The following is a 19616-nucleotide window of genomic DNA, read 5'->3' on the forward strand; positions in this document are numbered from 1 at the left end:
GGCTGAGACCGGAGGATCGCGGTTCACGGACAGCCTCAGCTACTTAGTGAGGCCCTCTGCAACTCAATGAGACCCGGTTTCAAAATAAAAGAATGAAAAATAGGGCAGGGGATGTAGCTTGGAGGTCAAATGCCCCTGGGTTCCATCCCCAGACCCGCAAAAAAAAAGAAGAAAAAAAAGAAAAAAAAAAAGAAAAAGAGAACTTGGTGGAGAACTGGAGGGACTGGGAGAAACAGCTAAGAAATGTGGAGTTTCTTTTGGGGGTAATTAAAATATTCTAAAAATTATGACGGATGCACATATATATGAATGCCTACTGCACTGTCTATTTTAAGTGAGTGAACTGTGTAAGAATTTTATTTCAATAAAACTACTTTAAAATAATAATCTTATTTATAAGTAAGGTCAATGAAAATAAGTCATAATCACTCAAAAATTGTGCAAATAAAATCTGCTTTTTTGTGATACTGGGGATTCAACTCAGGGTCTCAGATGTGGTAGCCAAGTGTTCTACCTCTAGCCCTTTTTATTTTATTTTTTTGCAAAGGTGTCTTGATAGATTGGTGAGTTTCACTATTTGCTAAGGCTGTCATGGAACCTGTGATTCTCCTGTCCTGGCCTCCTAACTACTGGTATTACACAGGCACGTGTGCCAACATGCCCAGCTACTTTTAAATTTTGAAATAGGTCTGGCTAAATTGCCAAGGTTGGCCACGAACCTGCAATCCTCCTCTCTCAGCTTCCTAAGTACTGGGATTTTTAGAGTTATGTTAGAATACGTCATTTAAGAGGCCCTGAAACTGGGTGTGGGGGCACATGGCTGTAATGCCAGTATTTGGGAGGCCAATGCAGGAGATTCATAGGTTTGAGGCTACAGTGTGTGGTAACTTAAGTGAGACCCTGCTTAAAAAAAAAAAAAAGATGGGGTACAGCTCAGAGGTAGAACATCCCTGGGTGCAATCCCCAGCACCATGATTAAAACAAAATAAAAAAGAGCCAGGCGTGGCACTCTTGTAATCCCAGCATTTGAGAGGCTGAGACAGGAGGATCATAGGTTCACAACTGTTTCAGCTTATTAGAGAAGCCCCCTGAAATTTATTGAGGGTCTGTTTCAAAAGAAAGAATAAAAAATAGGGCTGGGGGCGGGGCTTAGCTTGAAGATAGAATGCCCCTGAGTTCAATCCCCAGTACTGGGGGGGGAAAAAAAAATTATGGTATTAACAATGGCAAGATAAATGTTCTGACTAAATTCAAGTTAACAGCTAATCTGTCTTGTGAATTTGCCTTCTAGAAAAGAGCCCAGAATCAGCTAGAATAAAAAGGCCTCTGAAAGTAATAAATATATATGAAAAAAATCTATATAACCACCATCAATGTGCCAGAAGGGTCTCTAAGGCCTTACTGTGGGCCTATTTACTTGTTACTATACAAAATTCCAATAAAAACTATCCAGTTTCCAGGTCCATGGCAAATCTGAAACAAAATCATGAAAGAGATCAGAACTGAAACTAAAATGTTAGCCAAGAGGAAGAAACCAGATGGTGGTGATAGCAGTAAAGACACAGGACAATAAATGTCAAACATTCCGGATGAAGCTTGAAGCAGAACCCAGTGGAGGAATTTTAAGGAATCTTAGGACAGATGATTCTGTGCCCCTTCAGTGATTTGACAATCTAAAAAGCATTAAAAAACCCAGATTTTGACTTTCTACCTCAAAGTTAGATCCTCATCCCCATTTTTATTTTGTATTTTCTTGTTAAATTGCTGTGACTGGTCTTGAGCCTGTGATTCTCCTGTTTTAGCCTCCCAAGTACCAGGATTACAGGTGTGCACCACCACACCTGACCGAAATATTATTTTTTGCAGTACTGGGGATGGAACCCAGGGGCATTCTACCCCCAAATTACACCTCCAGCCCTATTTTTTAACCAACCTACCTACCTACCTTCCTTCCTTCATTCCTTCCTTCCGTTTTTGGTAATACTGGGGTTCCTGGAAACTCTTCTACCTTCGAGCTACCCTCCCAGACATCTATTTTTTATATTTTTATTTGGAAACAGGGTCTCTTAAACCAGCGCGGCTGGCTTCGAACCAGGGCGATCCTCCTGTCTCCGTCTCCCAAGCGTGGGGATTCTGTGCCCTCCCCTGCTTAATTCTGTGCCTGGCTTAATTCTTTATTTTGAAACAGGGTCTCACTGAGTAGCAAAGGGCCTCACTAAGTAGTAGCTGGGGCTGTCAAATGAAACTGGGATCCTCCGGTGTCAGCCTCTCAAATGCTGGGATTACACCACACCTGGCTTGAAATAGTATCTTTTGTGTGTGTGTGTGTGTGTGTGTGTAACTGGGGATAAAACCCAGGGGCATCATACCACAGAGCTACATCCCCAGCCCTATTTTTTTTTTTTTTAATTCTTATTTTGAAACAAGTCTCACTGAGTTGCAAAAAGCCTCACTAAGTGCACCTGGCTTGAAATAGTACCTTTTAATTTGTACTTTTATTTATTTTATTTTTGTGGTGCTGGGATGGAACCCAGAGGCTTTCTACCTCCGGGCTACACTCCCAGACCTATTTTGTGTTTTATTTTGAAACAGGGTCTCACTGAGTTGCGGAGGGCCTCACTAAGTAGCTGAGGCTGTCTGCGAACTGCGATCCTCTGGTCTCAGTCTCCCGAATGCTGGGATTACAAGCGTGCGCCATCACGCCTGGCTTGAGGCTGGCTTTGAACCTGTATGATCCTCCTGTCTCAGCCTCCCAAGTGCTGGGATTACAAGTGTGCGCCACCATGCTTGGCTCTTAAATTGTACTTTTGATACATTTTTTTTTTTTAAGAAAGCAGTCTTTCATGTTCAATGGTCATTGGATTTCTTTTTCTGTGTGTGAAATGCCTGCCCACAAATTTAGCCTAATTCCTTACTGGGTTGTCTATTATTTTCTCTATTGCTTTATGTTGTTGTTTTTGGTATGAATAGCCTTTTTTGTGCTTGTTTGTACGGTACTGGGGAATGATCCCAGGAGCATTCTATTTCTGTGCTATACTTCAAGCCCTATTTCTTTTTTTCTTTTTGTGGTACTGAAGATGGAACCCAGGGGCATTGTACCTCTGGGCTATACCTCCAGTCCTAATTTTTTTGAAACAGGGTCTCACTAAGTTGTGGGTGGGTGGGGCTCACAACTTAAGATGGTGAAGCTGGCTTCACACCTGCAAGTATCCTGACTCAGCCTCCTGAGTACTGAGACTATAGGTTTGTGCCATCTCATCTGGCTAGCCCTAGCCCTTTATTTTTATTTTTTGTGGGTCTGAGGCTGGAACCCAGGGCATTCGACCTCTGAGCTACACCCTCTGACCTATTTTTATTCTTTATTTTGAAACAGGGTCTCACTAAGTTGTGGAGGGCCTCACTAAGTAGCTGAGGCTGTCTGCAAACCGTGACCCTCCAGTGTCAACCTCTCGAATGCTGAAATTACAAGTGTGCGCCACCACGCCCCACTAGCCTTTTTTTGTTTTAAAATTTTGAAACAGGAAGCCGGGCGTGGTGGCGCAAGCTTGTAATCCCCGATCTTGGGAGGCTGAGACTGGAGGATCGCACAGGTTCGAAGCCAGCCTCAGCTACTTAGTGAGGCTCTCAGCAACCTAGTGAGACCCTGTTTCCAAATAAAATATAAAGTAGGTCTGGAAGTGTAGCCTGGAGGTAGAAAGCCTCTGGGTTCCACCCCCAGTACCACCACCACCACCAAAAAAAAAAAAAAAAAAAAAAAAAAAAAAGAAACTGGGTCTCGCCGAGTAGTACCTTACTATTTGTTAAGAATGGCCTCCAACTTGCAATTTTCCTTTCTCATCCATCCAAGTTCTGGGATTACAAATGATTCTCAGCCCTCAGACTGTGTGTCTTAATTTTTTTTTTTTTAATTTGGTGGTACTGGGGGTGGAACCCAGGGGCTTTTCTCCCTCTGGGCTATACTCCCAGACCTATTTTATACTTTATTTTGAAACAGGGTCTCACTATGGTGCTGAGAGCCTCATTAAGTAGCTGAGGCTGGCTTCAAACCTGTGTGATCCTCCCGTCTCAGCCTCCCGAATGCTGGGATTACAAGTGTGTGCCACCATGCCCGGCTTGAGGCTGGCTTTGAACCTGTATGATCCTCCCGTTTCAGCCTCCCAAGTGCTGGGATTACAAGCGTGCGCCACCACGCCCGGCTAGACTGTATTTCTTAATGTTAAGTTTTTACATAATGTTCTTATAATTAAAAACATATAACTCAGTTTTAACAGTTTATAGGCACTCTTGGATTTTCCATATACATACTATAAAATGACATTTTTCTTCCTTTACAAGTCTCATATCTTCATACTAACAAAGCACTGAACAGAAAGCACTCAAGGCTCCCCAGCTGCCTATCCTTTCAGTCACCGGACCTTCCAAGGTTTAGGAGACTGCCTTTGGCAAGTCAGGGAAGCTCTTCCCAGATCACCACAATTGTAGTTAGAAAGCAGTCTTCATTTGACAGCATCTTTTAAAATGCCTCCGGATATTTGACAGTTTTCCACTAATATGATAAATATCTGTCCCTAGGAGAAATTCTATTTGGTCAGAAAATGCTTTAAAAAACACAGCTATGCTGGGCATGGTGGCACACACTTTTAATTATAATGCCTGGGAGGCTGAGACTGGTGGAGGATGGCAGGTTCATCACCAGCCTCCACAACTTGTGAGACCCTCTGCAGCTTAGTGAGAACCTGTTTCAAAATAAAGAATAAAATAGGGCTGGGGGTGTTGCTCAGAGGTAGAATGCCTCTGGCTTCAATTCCCAGTACGGGGGTGGGGGGGACAAACACAGCTAATTCTATTCATGTTCTACATAGGGTTAGGGTATGGTTAAGTGGCATGTGCTTAGTATGAGCAAGGCTGTGGGTCCTATGAACAGCACCAAAAAAACAAAACAAACTGATGAGGTAGAATAGAAGAAATAAAATTTTAGGTAGAAAGGAGACACATTGGGTAGAAAAGGAAAATATGGTTTAAAAATCTGAAATCTTCAGATTCAGATTAATAACAGAGCTTGATTATTCTTAAAACAGCCAGGCCCAAACTTTTAAATCATAATGGGCTGGCCCAGGAAATTCCTGAGGTGATTAAACCCGAGAGAGCTTCACCTTTTGTCAAAGAGTCCTGCAATCAGGCTTCACATCTCTGCTCCCTGGGATTCTTAAGTTAGAGGAACCTGTTGTTACCCTGAAGGTTCAAAGAATGAGCCCAACGTCCCATGTGCCCCTGGCCACCCCTCTCCAGTGGGCCCTATAATAAAGTGTAGATCTGAGGAGCTCTGGGCCATTTGGGGGCAGCTCGTGGGCACTCTGAGCAGCATTTTGCAGCTCTTGCCCCTCTATCCCCACAGAGGCTCTCACACTCTTTGAGGTGGTCTGAGTTTCCCCTGAACGTGTGTCTTTACTTGAAATAAAACCTCTGCTTTAATCTCTGACTGGAACATGGTGAAATTCTTTTCTCTACAGAAGCCAAGAACCCATAGAAGTTACTGTGCTGACTCATGACAAAACTAAACTGTCTAGTTTTCTGATATATCAGGCAGCAGTAATTTCATAAAACAAAATAGGGAACTTTCCTTTTCTTTGTTCTCTGGAAAATTTAGTATAAGAATTATATTTCTGCTCTTCATAGAATGTGGCATCTAAAAGCAAGCTTTCCCAATTTAATTTCTTTAATAGTTAATTTTTATAGGTTTTTACAATTTTTATTTTATTTGTGGTGCTGGGGTTGAACACAGGGTCGTTCTAACTCTGAGCTACACCCACAGCCCTATTGTTTTGAAACCACAGTTATTGTTTTGGAACAGGGTCTCGCTAAATTATAGAGAGCCTATTATAAGTTGCTGAGGCTGGCCACAAATCTATGATTCTTGTATCTCAACCTTCCAAGTATTAGGAGCCACCATGCCTGGTTACCCCCAGTACTATTTTATTATTTATTTGGAAACAGTGTCTAGTTAAGTTGCTGACGTTGGCTTGAAACATGGGACCCTACTGTTTCAGCCTCTCAAGTATTGGAATTATAGGTGTGTACCACCACACCTAGCTAATTTTTAATTTTTCTAAGAAACTGTCTATTCCACTTAAATTTGAAATTTTTTACATAATTATTCATGGTATTTTTATTTTTTGGTAGTACTGGTGATTGTACTCAAGGGCATTCTATCCCTGATCTACAACCCTAACCTGATTTTATTTTGAAACAGGGTTTTGATAAATTGCAGAGGTTGGTCTTGAGCCTGTGATCCTCCTCTCAGCCTCCCAAGTAATGGGATTACAAGCATTTGTCACTCACTGTACTCCAACATTGTTATTTTTAAAAATTCTGTTTTTCTTTACTAGTTATCCTTCATTTGTGCCACCACTATTTGTTTGCCTTGACCTAATTTCACAGATATCTATTTCATAGCTTTTATGAACAATCAGTGTTTAATTATACCATTACTCTTTTCATCTAATTTTGCTTTTACCTTTATCACTTCTTTTGCTTTATTTTTGTGGGAGCCACTGGTCTTCAATGCTCTAGTTACCAGGCACAGGGGCGCACACCTATAACCTCAGTACTAAAGCTGAAACAGGAGAATCACAAGTTCTGAGGTAAGCCTGGGTAACCCGGAGAGGCCCTGTCTATTTTATTTGCATTCTTTGTAGCTATCTCAAGCCTTTCCTTTTGGGAGGCATATTTTTTTTTTCTGCCATGTCTTCCCAGTTCCTTTTGTTAAGCATTATTATTGCTTTTGCCCTTGACATCTTTCCTAAAATCTTGTTCATCTCATTGTGGGGTTTGAGCTTCTTTAATCCATGCCCTAATGAGTTGTTATACATATGTAATTTATGGACACATGGTGGAATCTCTTTGTGTTCCCTAGGTAACACAACTTTTTTTCTAGTTCTTTGTATATTGCTTCCCAAGCTACATTCCTTCCTTGCTATAAATTATTTGCTATGTTTTTACTTCTTCCTTTGAAGTTGAGCTTTCTAAATCTTCTATTTACTTCAATATTAAGGGCCATTTTTGACTCCTGCAGTACCAAATCTGAGGTCTAAGAGTGCTTTCCACTTGCACAGGAAAACACTCTCAGGCTTTGGACATGTTCCCCAATCAATGTGCACTTCCAATAAACTCTATTCTGCTACTGATGAGCCCCTGCTCACTCCCCTTCAGCAATTTCTATCCTCGCACACAAAAGAAATGAATTTAAAAAATCAGTTAGCTGTTTCCCCCCAGAGATTCAAAGAAACAACTGAAAACCTTTTGGGTTTTGCTGGCTCACCAAAATCATTTGGAGCGGCCTGTTATAATGAGGAACAGTGCCTTGTTGTACCACCTAGAGATCTGTATCCTTGGACTGTGCCTTCTTTTTTGCTTGGCTATTTATTTGTTTCTATTTCCCAGACCTGCTCCATGTATGTGTATGTTTCTTGTTCAGATCATTATTAATAGGCAGAAAAGTTAACTAATTATTCATTATACTTCATGCTGGCCAGATCACATCCAGAGTAAACTGATCCAGATCCATCGAGTGACAAGTAAAAGGGAAGAGTGGCTACAAAAAATATGCTTTGCTTCCACCTGTGAGACTGGCCAACAAAACAAAACAAAACAAAACAAACCCTTGTTAGCAAAGCGATTTTCATATTCTACTAGTATGAATGTACATTCATACATATTCTTGAAAGCAATATACAGTAGCTAACCAAATGCAAAGTTCGACAGTTCTGAAGGCCGACAAGTACAAGATTATGGTGCTACCTGATTTAGTTCCTGCTGAACCAAACTGCAATGGAGTGTGCATCTTGATGAGGCAAGGAGAGAGACCCATGGTCTCTTGGTATGTCTGTCTCTGTGTCTCTGCCTCTCTCTCTTTGGTAGTGGGGAGTAAGCCCGAGGGCATTCTACCTCTGAGTTACACCCCCAGCCCTATTTAAAAAAGAGTATCTCACTAAGTCGCTGAGGCTGGCCTTCAATTTTCAATCTTCTTGTCAGCCTCCAAAGTACTGGGATTATAGGTGAGCACCACCATGCCCAGCCTTCTTGGTCTCTCTTTTTCTTCTGGTGGTGCTGGGGATTGAACAAAGGGGCATTCTACCTTCAAGATATACCCCCAACCCTTTTTTAAATTTTGAAACAGGATCTTGCTTAAGTTGCTGAAGGTTTTACTAAATTGCTAAGGCTGTCCTCAAACCTGTGATCCTCCTGTCTCAGCTTCCCAGGAACTGGGATTACAGGCATGCACCACCAAGAGCTCTTGGTCTCTTTTTATAAAAATACTAATCTCACTTACAGCACCTTTATATGACCTAATCACCCCAAAGGCTCCACCTCCTAATACCATACCCTTCATTACTCTCCATTCTATTTCCTGGAATGTGTGTGTGATAACTGGAACTCAAACAGACACAAAGACAAAGGCTGGTCCCTAGCAAAGCACTGGAAGGTTACGCCAGGTGTGGTGGCGCATGCTTGTAATCCCCATGCTTGGGAGGTGGAGACTGGAGGATCGCGTAGGTTCGAAGCCAGCCGTGCTGGCTTAAGGGCCCCTGTTTACAAATAAAAATATAAAATAGGTCTGGGAGTGTAGCCTGGAGGTAGAAGGGCTTCCAGGAACCCCAGTACCACCAAAAAAAACAAACAAAAAACAAAAAACAAACAAACAAACAAACTGGAAGGTTGTGGTAGGCTGAAAATAAGTTCCCCAAAGATGTACTTCATAATCTTAGGAATTTATCACCTCATAAGACAAAAGTTGTAATTATGGATCTTGACAGGAGCTTACCTGGATTTTCTTGGTGGGTCCTAAAAGTAATCATATATATCCTATTGTTTTCTATTTTGAGACAGGGTCTCAATGTGTTGCCCAGGATAGCCTCAAATTCCTGGGCTAAAAATAATCCTATTGCTTTAGCCTCCCAAGTAGATGGGACAACCATATAGCACCAGGTCAGTCTCACAGGTATACTTATAAGAAAGAGGAGTTCCGAGACAGGCTCTTGCAGAGAAGGCCATTTGAAGAGAGTAAGGCAGTTGAGCCAGGCATGGTGGTACACACTTGTAATCCTAGTACTTGGAGCCTGAGACAGGAGGATCATAGGTTTGCGGCCAGCCTCAGCAACTTGTGAGGCCCTCTGTAACCTAGTTAGACCCTGTTTTAAAATAAATAATAAAATATAGGGATGGAAATGGAGCTTAGAGGTAGAATGCCCCTGGGTTCTATAACCAGGAGACAGACAGACAGACAGACAGACAGACAGACACACACACACACACACACACACACACACACACACACGCAGTCTGAAGCAATGAGGCCAGGGAATGTTGCTGGCCACCAGAAGTGGGAGAGGCAAGGAACGACCTCTCTTATAGACCTTTCACAGAGTATGGCCCTGACTACACCTTGACTTTGGCATTCTAGCCTTCAGAACCGGGAGAGAACATATTCAGCTGTGTTAGGCCACCTGATTTATTACAGCAGGCACAGGAAAACAAAACAAAAATGAATACAGAAAGAGGCCTGTTTTCCAGGTAACTCTGCAAAGCTGCCGTATCACCCCTGGTCTCTTGTCTTGACTGAAAGTTGGTTGTGGTATGGGAAAAAACAACTCCACTTTTATTTATTTTGGTACTGTAGAGTGAATCCAGGGGATTTCTATCTCTGAGCTATTTCCTAGCCATATTTGTTTATTTATTTGTGGTCCTGGGAATTGAGCCCAGGGGCATTCTATCTCTGGGCTATACCCCCTGCCCCTTTTTTTCTTTGAAATAGGTTCTTGCTAGGTTGATGAGAGCCTCAACACTTGCTGAGGCTGCCCCTGAACCTGTGATCCTCCCATCTCAGCCTCTCAACTATTAGGATTATAGGTGTTTGCCACCACACTCAGCTCAACTCCACTTTTAGACACTTATGCTATAAATAAATATGCATGGATAGAAGTATGCATATCAGTATAAGAACGACTCTTTGCTTTTATTAGAAACAGGGTCTCCCTAACTTGCTGGGGCTGGCCTCAAACCTGCAATCCTCCTGTTTCAGCCACTAGAATACTGTGATTACAGGCAGGGCGCCACTGTGCCTGGCAAGAAGAGTTGCTTTTAAGGGTAAAAACTGAAAACTACAATGTCCACTATATAGTTAAGAAACACGGTATATCCAGAAAATGAAATATTAAGTAACCATTAAGAATGTTACTGAAGTATACTGGGTATAAATGGTATTTGATATGTAAGTGAAAAGTGCAAGCCACAAAACTGTTAAAAACTGTTGGAGCCGGGCGTGGTGGTGCACGCTTGTAATCCCCGCACTTGGGAGGCAGAGACAGGAGGATCGAGCAGGTTCGAAGCTGGCCTCGCTGGCTTAAGAGATCCTGTTTCCAAATAAAAATATAAAAAATAGGTGTCTGGGCCAGGTGTGGTAGCATACGCTTGTAATCCCCGCGCTTGGGAGGCTGAGACAGGAGGATCGCACAGGTTCGAAGCCAGCCTCAGCTACTTAAGTGAGGCTCTCAGCAACTTAGTGAGACCCTGTTTCCAAAATAAAATATAAATGGGTCTGGGAGTATAGCCTGGAGGTAGAAAGCCTCTGGATTCCACCCCCAGTACCACCAAAAATAAAAAATAAAAAATAAATAAAAAACATGTCGGGGGTGTATAGTACCAAAAATAAATTTAAAAAAATAAATAAAGAATAAGCTGGGCATGGTGGCACATGCTTGTAATCCCAGTACTTGGGAGGCTGAGACAGGAGGATCATGTGGGTTCAAAAACAGCCTCAGCTACTTAAATGAGGCTCTCAGCAACCTAGTGAGACCATTTCCAAATAAAATATAAAATGGATTTGGGAGTGTAGCCTGGAGGTAGAAAGCCCCTGGGTTTCATTCCCAGTACCACAAAGAAAGAAAAGAAAAGAAAGAAAGAGCGCGTGCAAGCAAGCAAGTGCACAAAAGGAAGGCAGGCAGGCAGGCAGGCAGGCAGACAGACAGGGATGGCAGTATAGGTTGGAGGTAGAGTACTACTCCTGGGTTCAATTCTCAATACCTAAAAAAAAAAAAAAAAAAAGACCTTAGCATTGAAGACTGAGATCTTTCAAGAGCAGCCTAACTTCCTGCAATGAACTATCAAAAGTAAGAAAAAACGTCATAATGGCAATAAGCTTACAAATTAGTAAAAACCGCCGGGCATGGTGGCGCACGCTTGTAATCCCCGGGTTTGGGAAGCTGAAACAGGAGGATCTCACAGGTTCGAAGCCAGCCTCAACTACTTAGGCTCTCAGCAACTTAGTGAGACTCTGTTTCCAAATAAAATATAAAATAGGTCTGGGAGTGTAGTCCGGAGGTAGAAAGCCTCTGGGTTCCACCCCCAGTACCGAAAAAAAAAAAAAAAAAAAAAAAAGTCAACTCAATTAGAAAAAATTTATGTCATTCCCACTCTATGATTATAATAAATCTATCCAAATTTTCTTCATGTATTTTGGTATATTTCATTTGTTTATTATACTAAAATTCTTGTAACCAAACAATTAAGCATGAAAAAATAAATCCACACAGTGAATGAAGAATTAACCACATCCAGAGACAGATCTTTCCTAGCTGGGACGTCCTGGTTCTAGAGTGTCTCTGCATGAAGGCTTTGACATACAGGCAGTCTAGCACAGTGATTTAAGCTCTCTGGGCAACCTGGCATCAGTTCTGCCTCTGGAGAAAATGGATGGAGACTACAGATATTAGTCCCTCAGGAACTCCCCCCTTGGCTATTTGTAATTTGTATTTTTTCCCAATTATTATAATCAACTATAACATAATTTTGAGTATAAAAGCTTTCAATAAGTCCTCCTTGTGAATTATCCAATCTAAGAGTGGTTTGGTTCCCCATTTAACTTGCAACTGGAGTCGAAAGAGAGGGTAGTGTCAGGGAATGTTCCCCTAATCAGTTGGCTAAACTTTTTTTTTTCCCCCAGTACTGGGGATTGAAGCCAGGGACATTCTACTACTGAGCTACATCCCCAGCCCTATGTTGTCTGCCCTTCCTTCCTTCCTTCCTTCCTTCCTTCCTTTCTTGCAGTACTGGGGATGGGACCCAGAGGCAGTCTATCTCCAAGTTGCACCCCCAGCCCTATTTTTTATTCTTTAATTTGAAACAGGGTCTCACTTATTGCAGAGGGCCTCATTACATAGCTGAGGCTGTCCTTGAACTGAGATCCTCCTAAATGCTGGGATTAGAAATGTGCACCACCACACCCGGCTATTTTTTATTCTTTATTTTGAAATAATAGTTGTGGAGAGCCTAAGTACCTGAGGCTGGTCTTGAACCTGTGATCCTCCTGTCTCAGCCTCCCAAGTACTGGGATTACAAGCATCTGCTACCACACTTGGCTTCAAGATGAACAGATCCAGGTGTGGTGGCACATGCTTGTAATCCCAGTTTTGGGGAGGCTGAGACAAGAAGATAGTGGTTTGTGGACAGCCTCAGCTACTACTTAGTAAGGCCCTTTGCAACTCAGTGAAAACTTGTTTCAAAATAAAGAATAAAAAGGAGAGCTAGGGAAGAATGCTCCTGGGCTCCATTCCCAACACACACACACACACACACACACACACACACACACACACACACACACACACAAACTGAGGACAGTTTTGGAGTTTGTGAGACTGTGCCAAATATCTCTCCCTCTCTTTCTTTTCTTGGCCCTGGGTACTGAAGCCACTCTACAACTGAGTACTCCTTCTAGACCTCTACAAAATCCTTTGTAATTGCAAAAGAAAATCACATTATAAGCCAGGTGTGGTGGTGCACACTTGTAATTCTAGCTTTTGGGAGGCTGAGAGAGGAGGATTGTGGTTTGTGGACAGCCTCAGCTACTACTTAGTAAGGCCCTTTGCAACTCAGTGAGACCCTGTTTCAAAATAAAGAAAAAAAAATAGGGCTGGCAGTGTAGCTTGGAGGTAGAATGCCCCTAGCAAAACACACACACACACACACACACACACACACACACACACACACCCAGAGGGCTTTCTCTAACCACCCTATTAAAAGAGCCTCCTAGGTTGGGCATAGTGGCACATGATTGTAGTCTCAACTACTGGAGAAGTTGAGGCAGGAGGACTGATGTAGCTCAGAGGTAGAGTACCTCTGGGTTAAATGCCCAGTATCACGGGGCTGGGGGGAGTATAGGGTGTAGCAGTATACAACTGCAATTCCAGCTACTCAGGAGGCTGAAGCAGGAGTTTCAGGCTGGTATGAGCAATGTAACAAGACGTTATACCTCTGTGGTAGTGCCTGCATAGCATGTAGGAGGCCAGGGTTAAATCCCAAAGACTACAAACAAAACAAGCTAGGCATAATGGTTTATAACAGTAATTCCAATACTTGGAAGGCTAAGACAGGAGGATTTCAAGTCTGAGATCAGCCTCAGCAACTTAGTTAACACCCTGTTTCAAAATAAAAAATGAAAAGGGCTGAGGGGTGTAGCTCAAAAGGAGAACACCCTTGGAGTCAATCTCCAGTACAAAAAACGAATGAAAGAAAGAAAAGAAAAAAAGGGCTGAGGGTATAGTTTAAAGGCAAAATGCCCTTAGGTTCAACCACCAGTACAACACACACAAAAGAAAGAAATTGAAGTAATAGCCTAAAGATATTTCTGCTTATTTCAAGGCTGAAGCCAGGACCCACCAACAGCCTCAGCTACTTAGAACTTCCCCCCTCCTCAGCTACTTAGAACTTCGGCAACTTAATGAGACCTTATTTCAAAATGAAGAATAAAAAATAGGGTTGGGGATGTAGCTTGGAGGTAGAATGCCTCTGGGTTCCATCCCTAGCACCGCAAAAAAAAAAAAAAAAAAAAAAAAGAAGAAAAAGAAAAAAAAGCTGGGCATGGTGGCACAAGTTTATAATCCAAGTACCTGGGAGGCTGAGGCTGAGATGAGGATCACAGGTTCATGGCCAGCCTCAGTAAGATCCTGTTTCAAATAAAGAATAAAAAAATAGGGATAGGGTGCAGCCGGAGGTAGGATGCCCCCGGGGTTCCATCCCTAGTACTGAAGGAAAAAAAAAACCTATTTATACTTCTACCCAAGATTTGAAACTTTTCTTACTAGGTACTTTATTTTACTGGTACTGAGGATTGAACTTAAGGGCATTCTATCTCCACACTACATACACTCCCAGCCCTTTATTTTGAAATAGGGTCTCACTAAACTGCTGAGGGACTCTGAATTGCTGAGGCTGGCCTTGAACCTGTAATCAGTCTCAGCCTTGAAAGTACTGAGATCACAGAGTAAGCTGGCTCTGAGCAGGCACTTAACAATAATAAGATAAAGATCTGCTAGTACACAAACTGGCTAAATTTCTCTTCTACAAAGTGTATCATCACTGTGGTTTTTAGCTGTAAGATAAAACTTACCAGGTCAAAAAGCCTCATTTTTTTTTTTTTTTTTACTCTTCCCAAGACAAGAGTTAAATATAGTTCTAGTCACAGAATGTCCAGAACGGTGCCAGACTGGCTTTTGGGCACACCATCTTTAAAAATACTGCTGTTGCAGGAATGAACTGCAGCAGCAATTTTTCAGTACACGTAAGAGAAATCAAATTCACAATTAGCTTCAAAAGATGGACTGCTAATTTAGGTTACTGTAAAGAGCTAATATTCTCAGAAGATATGCCTTACTACTTTATGCCAAGAATTTCTCACTAGACAAAAATTCACCTTAGAAGCCAGACACATTCATACTCTTACTTTGATAGCCACTTACTCATTGCCACTATAATGAACTTCATTTTAGTCACTACTTCAAAACAGGGACTTTATTAGTACCACTTTGGTCCTGTGTGTGTGTGTGTGTGTGTGTGTGTGTGTGTGTGTGTGTGTGTGTGTAGTACTGGGGATTGAACTCAGGGGCATTCTGCCTCTGAGCTACATCCCCATCCCTATTTTTTATTCTTTGTTTTGATACAGGGTCTCACTAAGTTGCGGAGGGTCTCACTATGTAGCTGAGGCTGGTCTTGAACCTGTGATCCTCCTGTCTCAGTCTCCCAAGCACTGGGATTACAAGTATGTGCCACCATGCCTGGCTCACGTTGGTCCTGATTTCAGCTAAAAGCTTCAGTTTTTAGGCACTATGAATTAGAGTAGAAATTGTGTGTGTGTGTGTGTGTGTGTGTGTGTGTGTGTGTGTAGAGCTAGCTAAGGATTTAACCCACCTCCAAGCTACACTCCCAGACCTATTTTGTTTATATTTGGAAACAGAATCTCACCAAATTGCTGAGAACCTCGCTAAACTGCTGAGACTGGCTTTGAAATCTGAGATCCTGCGGTCTCTGCAAAGCTCAAGGCCAGCCTCAACACTTAGAGACAATATTTCAAAATGAAAGGATTGGGGCTTAGCTCAGTGGGAGAATGCCCCCGGAATTCAGCCATAGTACCAGAAAGAAAAGAAAAAAAAATCAGGAGTAAAGTTACTTTGCAAAATTGCTAAAAAACAAAACAAAACAGTAGTTTGTGTTGAAGATAACAGGAAATACACCATTTTCAGAGTTCTACCATCACCATACATAAACGTCCTTTGCAGTACATTTACTAGAAGTCATGTCAACACAAAAGAAAATGGAATGCCATTTAAAACAAGATAAAAAAAGATATATTCTTTCTTTTTTTTTTAAAACAGTACTGAAGATTGAACCCAGGGTTATAATACTTCTGAGCTACACCCCCAGCCCGATTTTATCCTTTATTTTGAAACAGGGCCTCACTAAATTACGGAGGCTAGCTGCAAACAGTAATCCTACTGTCTCAGTCTCCTAGTACTGGGATTACAAGTGTGCACCACCATGCCTGGGTCTTTCTTCATTTAATGTTCACTGAATACCTATTTCTTGTCAGAACTTTACATGAGTAGTATCTTAATACAATCAACACAAATTGGTAAATAGTATTCCTGCCTCACATACATAGAATAGAAAGAAGGATTTGCATTCAGACAAACAGAACCATACCTGTTACAAAATGCAATGAGGGATTTGGTTAAAACACAGAAAAAATATACATAAATAGATAGATCGATAGATAATGTACCTCAAAGCTATGCCACAGATGCTAGAAGAGGGCTGCAAGGCAAAGCATTGCTCAAAGGAGTTGAGAAAAAAAAAATCATAGTCCTTTATTTCACTAGCAACTCCATCAGAGGGGGTAGAGGATAAAGATAAATGATAGGTGATGTTCTGTTAAGTACAGATAGTCAAAGAAAAACCAGGTACAATATACGATAAAATATACTTATAAGGTCATAGGAATTGGTAACCCAATTTATTGAGGAAATGACATAAAAATAATCTCCCTTGAAAAATATAGAAAGCTTCCTCTAGGGATTGTTAAAATTCAAGTGAGATTATTTCAAAGGGTGGTACATATTCTTCTGTAAGAATGTATCTTAAAATTATTAGTCAAAGGGAAAAAATGACCCAACTCCACCTTGTCCACAACATAACTTCAAGTCTATCTAACAATCACAGCGAGGTTAACTGACCTAATTTCAATATTTTTGTGGTACTGGGGATTGGGCCCAGGGTCAGTTTACCTCTGAGCTACACACCCTGTCCTATTATTATTATTATTATTATTATTATTATTATTATTATTTTGGTGGTACTGGGGTTCCTGGAAGCCCTTCTACCTCTGGGCTACACTCCCAGACCCATTTTATATATATATTTTTTATTTGGAAACAGGGTCTCTTAAGCCAGCGCGGCTGGCTCCGAACCAGCGCAATCCTCCTGTCTCCGCCTCCCAAGCTCAGGGCTTACAAGCGTGCGCAACCACACCCGGCTTATTATTATTTTTTTGAGGCACTGGGGGTGGAACTCGGAGGAATGCTATCTCCAAGCTATATCCCCCCCCCAGCCCTATTTTTTATTCTTTATTTTGAAATACGGTCTCACTGAGTTGCAAAGGGCCTAAGTAGCTGAGGGTGTCCTCGAACCACGATCCTCCTGTCTCAGCCTTCCAAATGCTGGGATTATAAGCATGCAGCACCATGCCCACCTTTTTATTTTTATTTTGAAACATGGTCTCACTAGGTTGATTAGAGTCTCAATTGCTAAGGCTGTCCAAGAGCCTTTAATCCTCCTGTGTCACTCAGCCTTCCAAATACTGAGATTATAGGTGTATGCCACCACACCAGACTTGAGAAAGATATTTAAGATATCTTTTAAGTACTTCTAAAGATTTGTAACATTATAGGTTATCAGAAAATAAAAGGCAATTGAAACTACCAGTAAAGTTTGTTTCAGAGAGAGAAATGCCATTTTCTCTGCAGTTCTACTTACAAAAATAAAATCTTGTGTTAAGTAATTAGTTAATATATAAATGCCATAGTCAATAATACATTTGTTAAAAACATACCACCAGTAATTACTCCTCCATCCCTTTTGAAGTTGCATTACTTTTAAGAGTGCTCAGGATGGTGGCACAGGCTTGTAATCCCAGTCCTTGGGAGGCTGAGCTAGGATTGTAGGTTGAATCACCAGCCTCAGTAATATAGCAAGGCCGTCTCTCAGAAATAAAAGGAGGTAAGGATGTAGTTCCAAGGTAGAGTGCGCCCCAGGGTTCAATTTATTAATAATAAAACCAGCCCAATACTTGGGACAGGAGGATCACAAACTCGGAGAGATCTTGTGCCAAAAAAAGAAAAGGGAAAAAAAAAAAAAAAGGCTGGAGGTGTAGCTCCCAGGTAGAGTGCCTCTGGGTTCAATCCCCAGTAATAAATAAATAAATAAATAAGTAAGTAAATGGTGGGAGTGGGAGGGAGTGAAGGTGTAGCTCAGTGGTAGAATGGCCCTCGATATGTGAACAAATTTTTCCCTACTCCAGTGCATTTCTGGAGCATCCTGATTTTCTTTCTTTCTCTTTGTATTTTTGCGGCACTGGGGATGGAACCCAGGGGTATTCTACCTTATATCCTTAGCCCTATTTTTTACTTCTTTTTTTTGCGGGTCTTGGGGTGGAACCCAGGGGCATTCGACCTCCGAGCTAAACCCCCTCCCCTATTTTTTATTCTTTATTCTGAAACCGGTCTCACAGAGTTGCGGAGGGCCTCACTAAGTAGCTGAGGCTGTCCGCGAACCGCGATCCTCCTGTCTCAGCCTGCCAAATGCTGGGATTACAAGTGTGGGTCCCGATTGGAACATCCTGGTTTTCAAACAATAGGATTAAAAAAACCTTTATAGGTTATGACTTGAAACAACTTCTTTCCTTACTACTTCATGTACTCGAAGTTGGACTTTCAACATAAAAAGAGGAGGGTTTGGCCTATATTACAAAAGATGAACGAGAAAAAGTTTTAAGAGGAAAAGATCGAAATAATTCAAATAATTCCAGTGGTTAGGAAAACAATGGGTACGGGATTTACAAAGTTAAGGTCGCACAATCAAGAAAGATTTATTTTAAAAAGCACTCCTTTTGCCGGGCGTGGTGGCGCACGCTTGTAATCCCCGCGCTTGGGAGGCGGAGACAGGAGGATCGCGCAGGTTCGAAGCCAGCCGCGCTGGCTTAAAAGACCCTGTTTCCAAAAAATAAAATAGGTCTGGGAGTGTAGCCCAGAGGTAGAAGGGCTTCCAGGAACCTCAGTACCACCAAAAAAAAATCACTCCTTTTTACTTTCTGGGAAAGAAAACATTCCTTCTTCCGACTAAGATGTACACGACTTTCTGAAAAGCGCTCCCCGCATTAAGGCACGTCGCACCGAGGCCTCGGCACGGCGGCAGGCCGCGGCGTCGGGTCGGCACCGGCCCGGCCTCGGCGCGCGGCGCCGCCCTCACCTTTTCGCACAGCGTCCGCACTTGGTTCTCGTTCAGCTGCTTGCACTCGTTCAGCTGCTCGACCCACTGGTCCAGCTCCTTGGTGAAGGCCTTGTCGTCCATGGCGGCCCGCCCCCCGCCGGCCGGCGCCGCTCCCCCTCCAGCCGCGCCCGGGAGGCCGGGAGGCCCGCAGCCGCCGAGGCCAGGGAGGCCGGGCGAGCGCGGCGCGGGTGCTCGGCGCGCCTCCCGCGGACGAAGAGCGCCCGCCGCCGCCGACCGCCGCCGCTCCCCGCGCCCAGGCCGCTCCCCGCTCTCTCTCTCCCCGCCCTCCGGGTTTCCGTCATCGCCCCGGCATTTCCGCCGGGAAAGGCGAGCGGGGCGCCCAGGAGCCGCCGGCGAGGAGCGAGAGCGCCCTCGTGCGGCGCGGCGGAGGAACGGCCCGCGCTCCCGGGTCTTCCCGCCCCGTCCCTGTCTGGGGCTGGAGCCTCGCCTTGGCCTCCTGGAGTGCTCTTTCAGCGCCCCCGACAGGGAATGGGGAAGCTTGGGGGTCTCCTCGTTAACATTTTACTCTCCCAGAATAGGCATTCGATTTCTACTGAGTAAACAAAATTATTTCTAGTCTTAATTCTAGCTGTGAGCTTCTAAATCTTCCCTTTCAGCATCTGAAAGATAAAATGATTGTCTGTAGTGCTAGGGATTGAACCAGGGCTTTGTGCATGCCAGGCAGACATTTTACTACTGACTCACATCTTCTGTCCTTTTAGAATTTTATTTTGAGAAAC

At 42.8% G+C, this 19616-nt stretch overlaps 1 protein-coding gene across 1 annotated transcript in view; it reads right to left on the reverse strand.

The window, feature by feature from the left end:
- Positions 1 to 18957, reverse strand: part of PPP2CB (protein phosphatase 2 catalytic subunit beta) — a gene marked incomplete at both ends in the record, with an annotated part of 34127 nt that extends 15170 nt beyond the window's left edge. Inside the window, one exon of the mRNA XM_080709764.1 lies at positions 18856 to 18957. Coding sequence (XP_080565890.1) covers positions 18856 to 18957 — 102 coding nt within the window. The remainder of the gene's footprint in view (positions 1 to 18855) is intronic.
- Positions 18958 to 19616: the final 659 nt, after the last annotated feature.

The sequence above is a fragment of the Muscardinus avellanarius genome, assembly GCF_963383645.1.
Source record: "Muscardinus avellanarius genome assembly, chromosome: 14".
Classification (NCBI taxonomy): Eukaryota; Metazoa; Chordata; class Mammalia; order Rodentia; family Gliridae; genus Muscardinus; species Muscardinus avellanarius.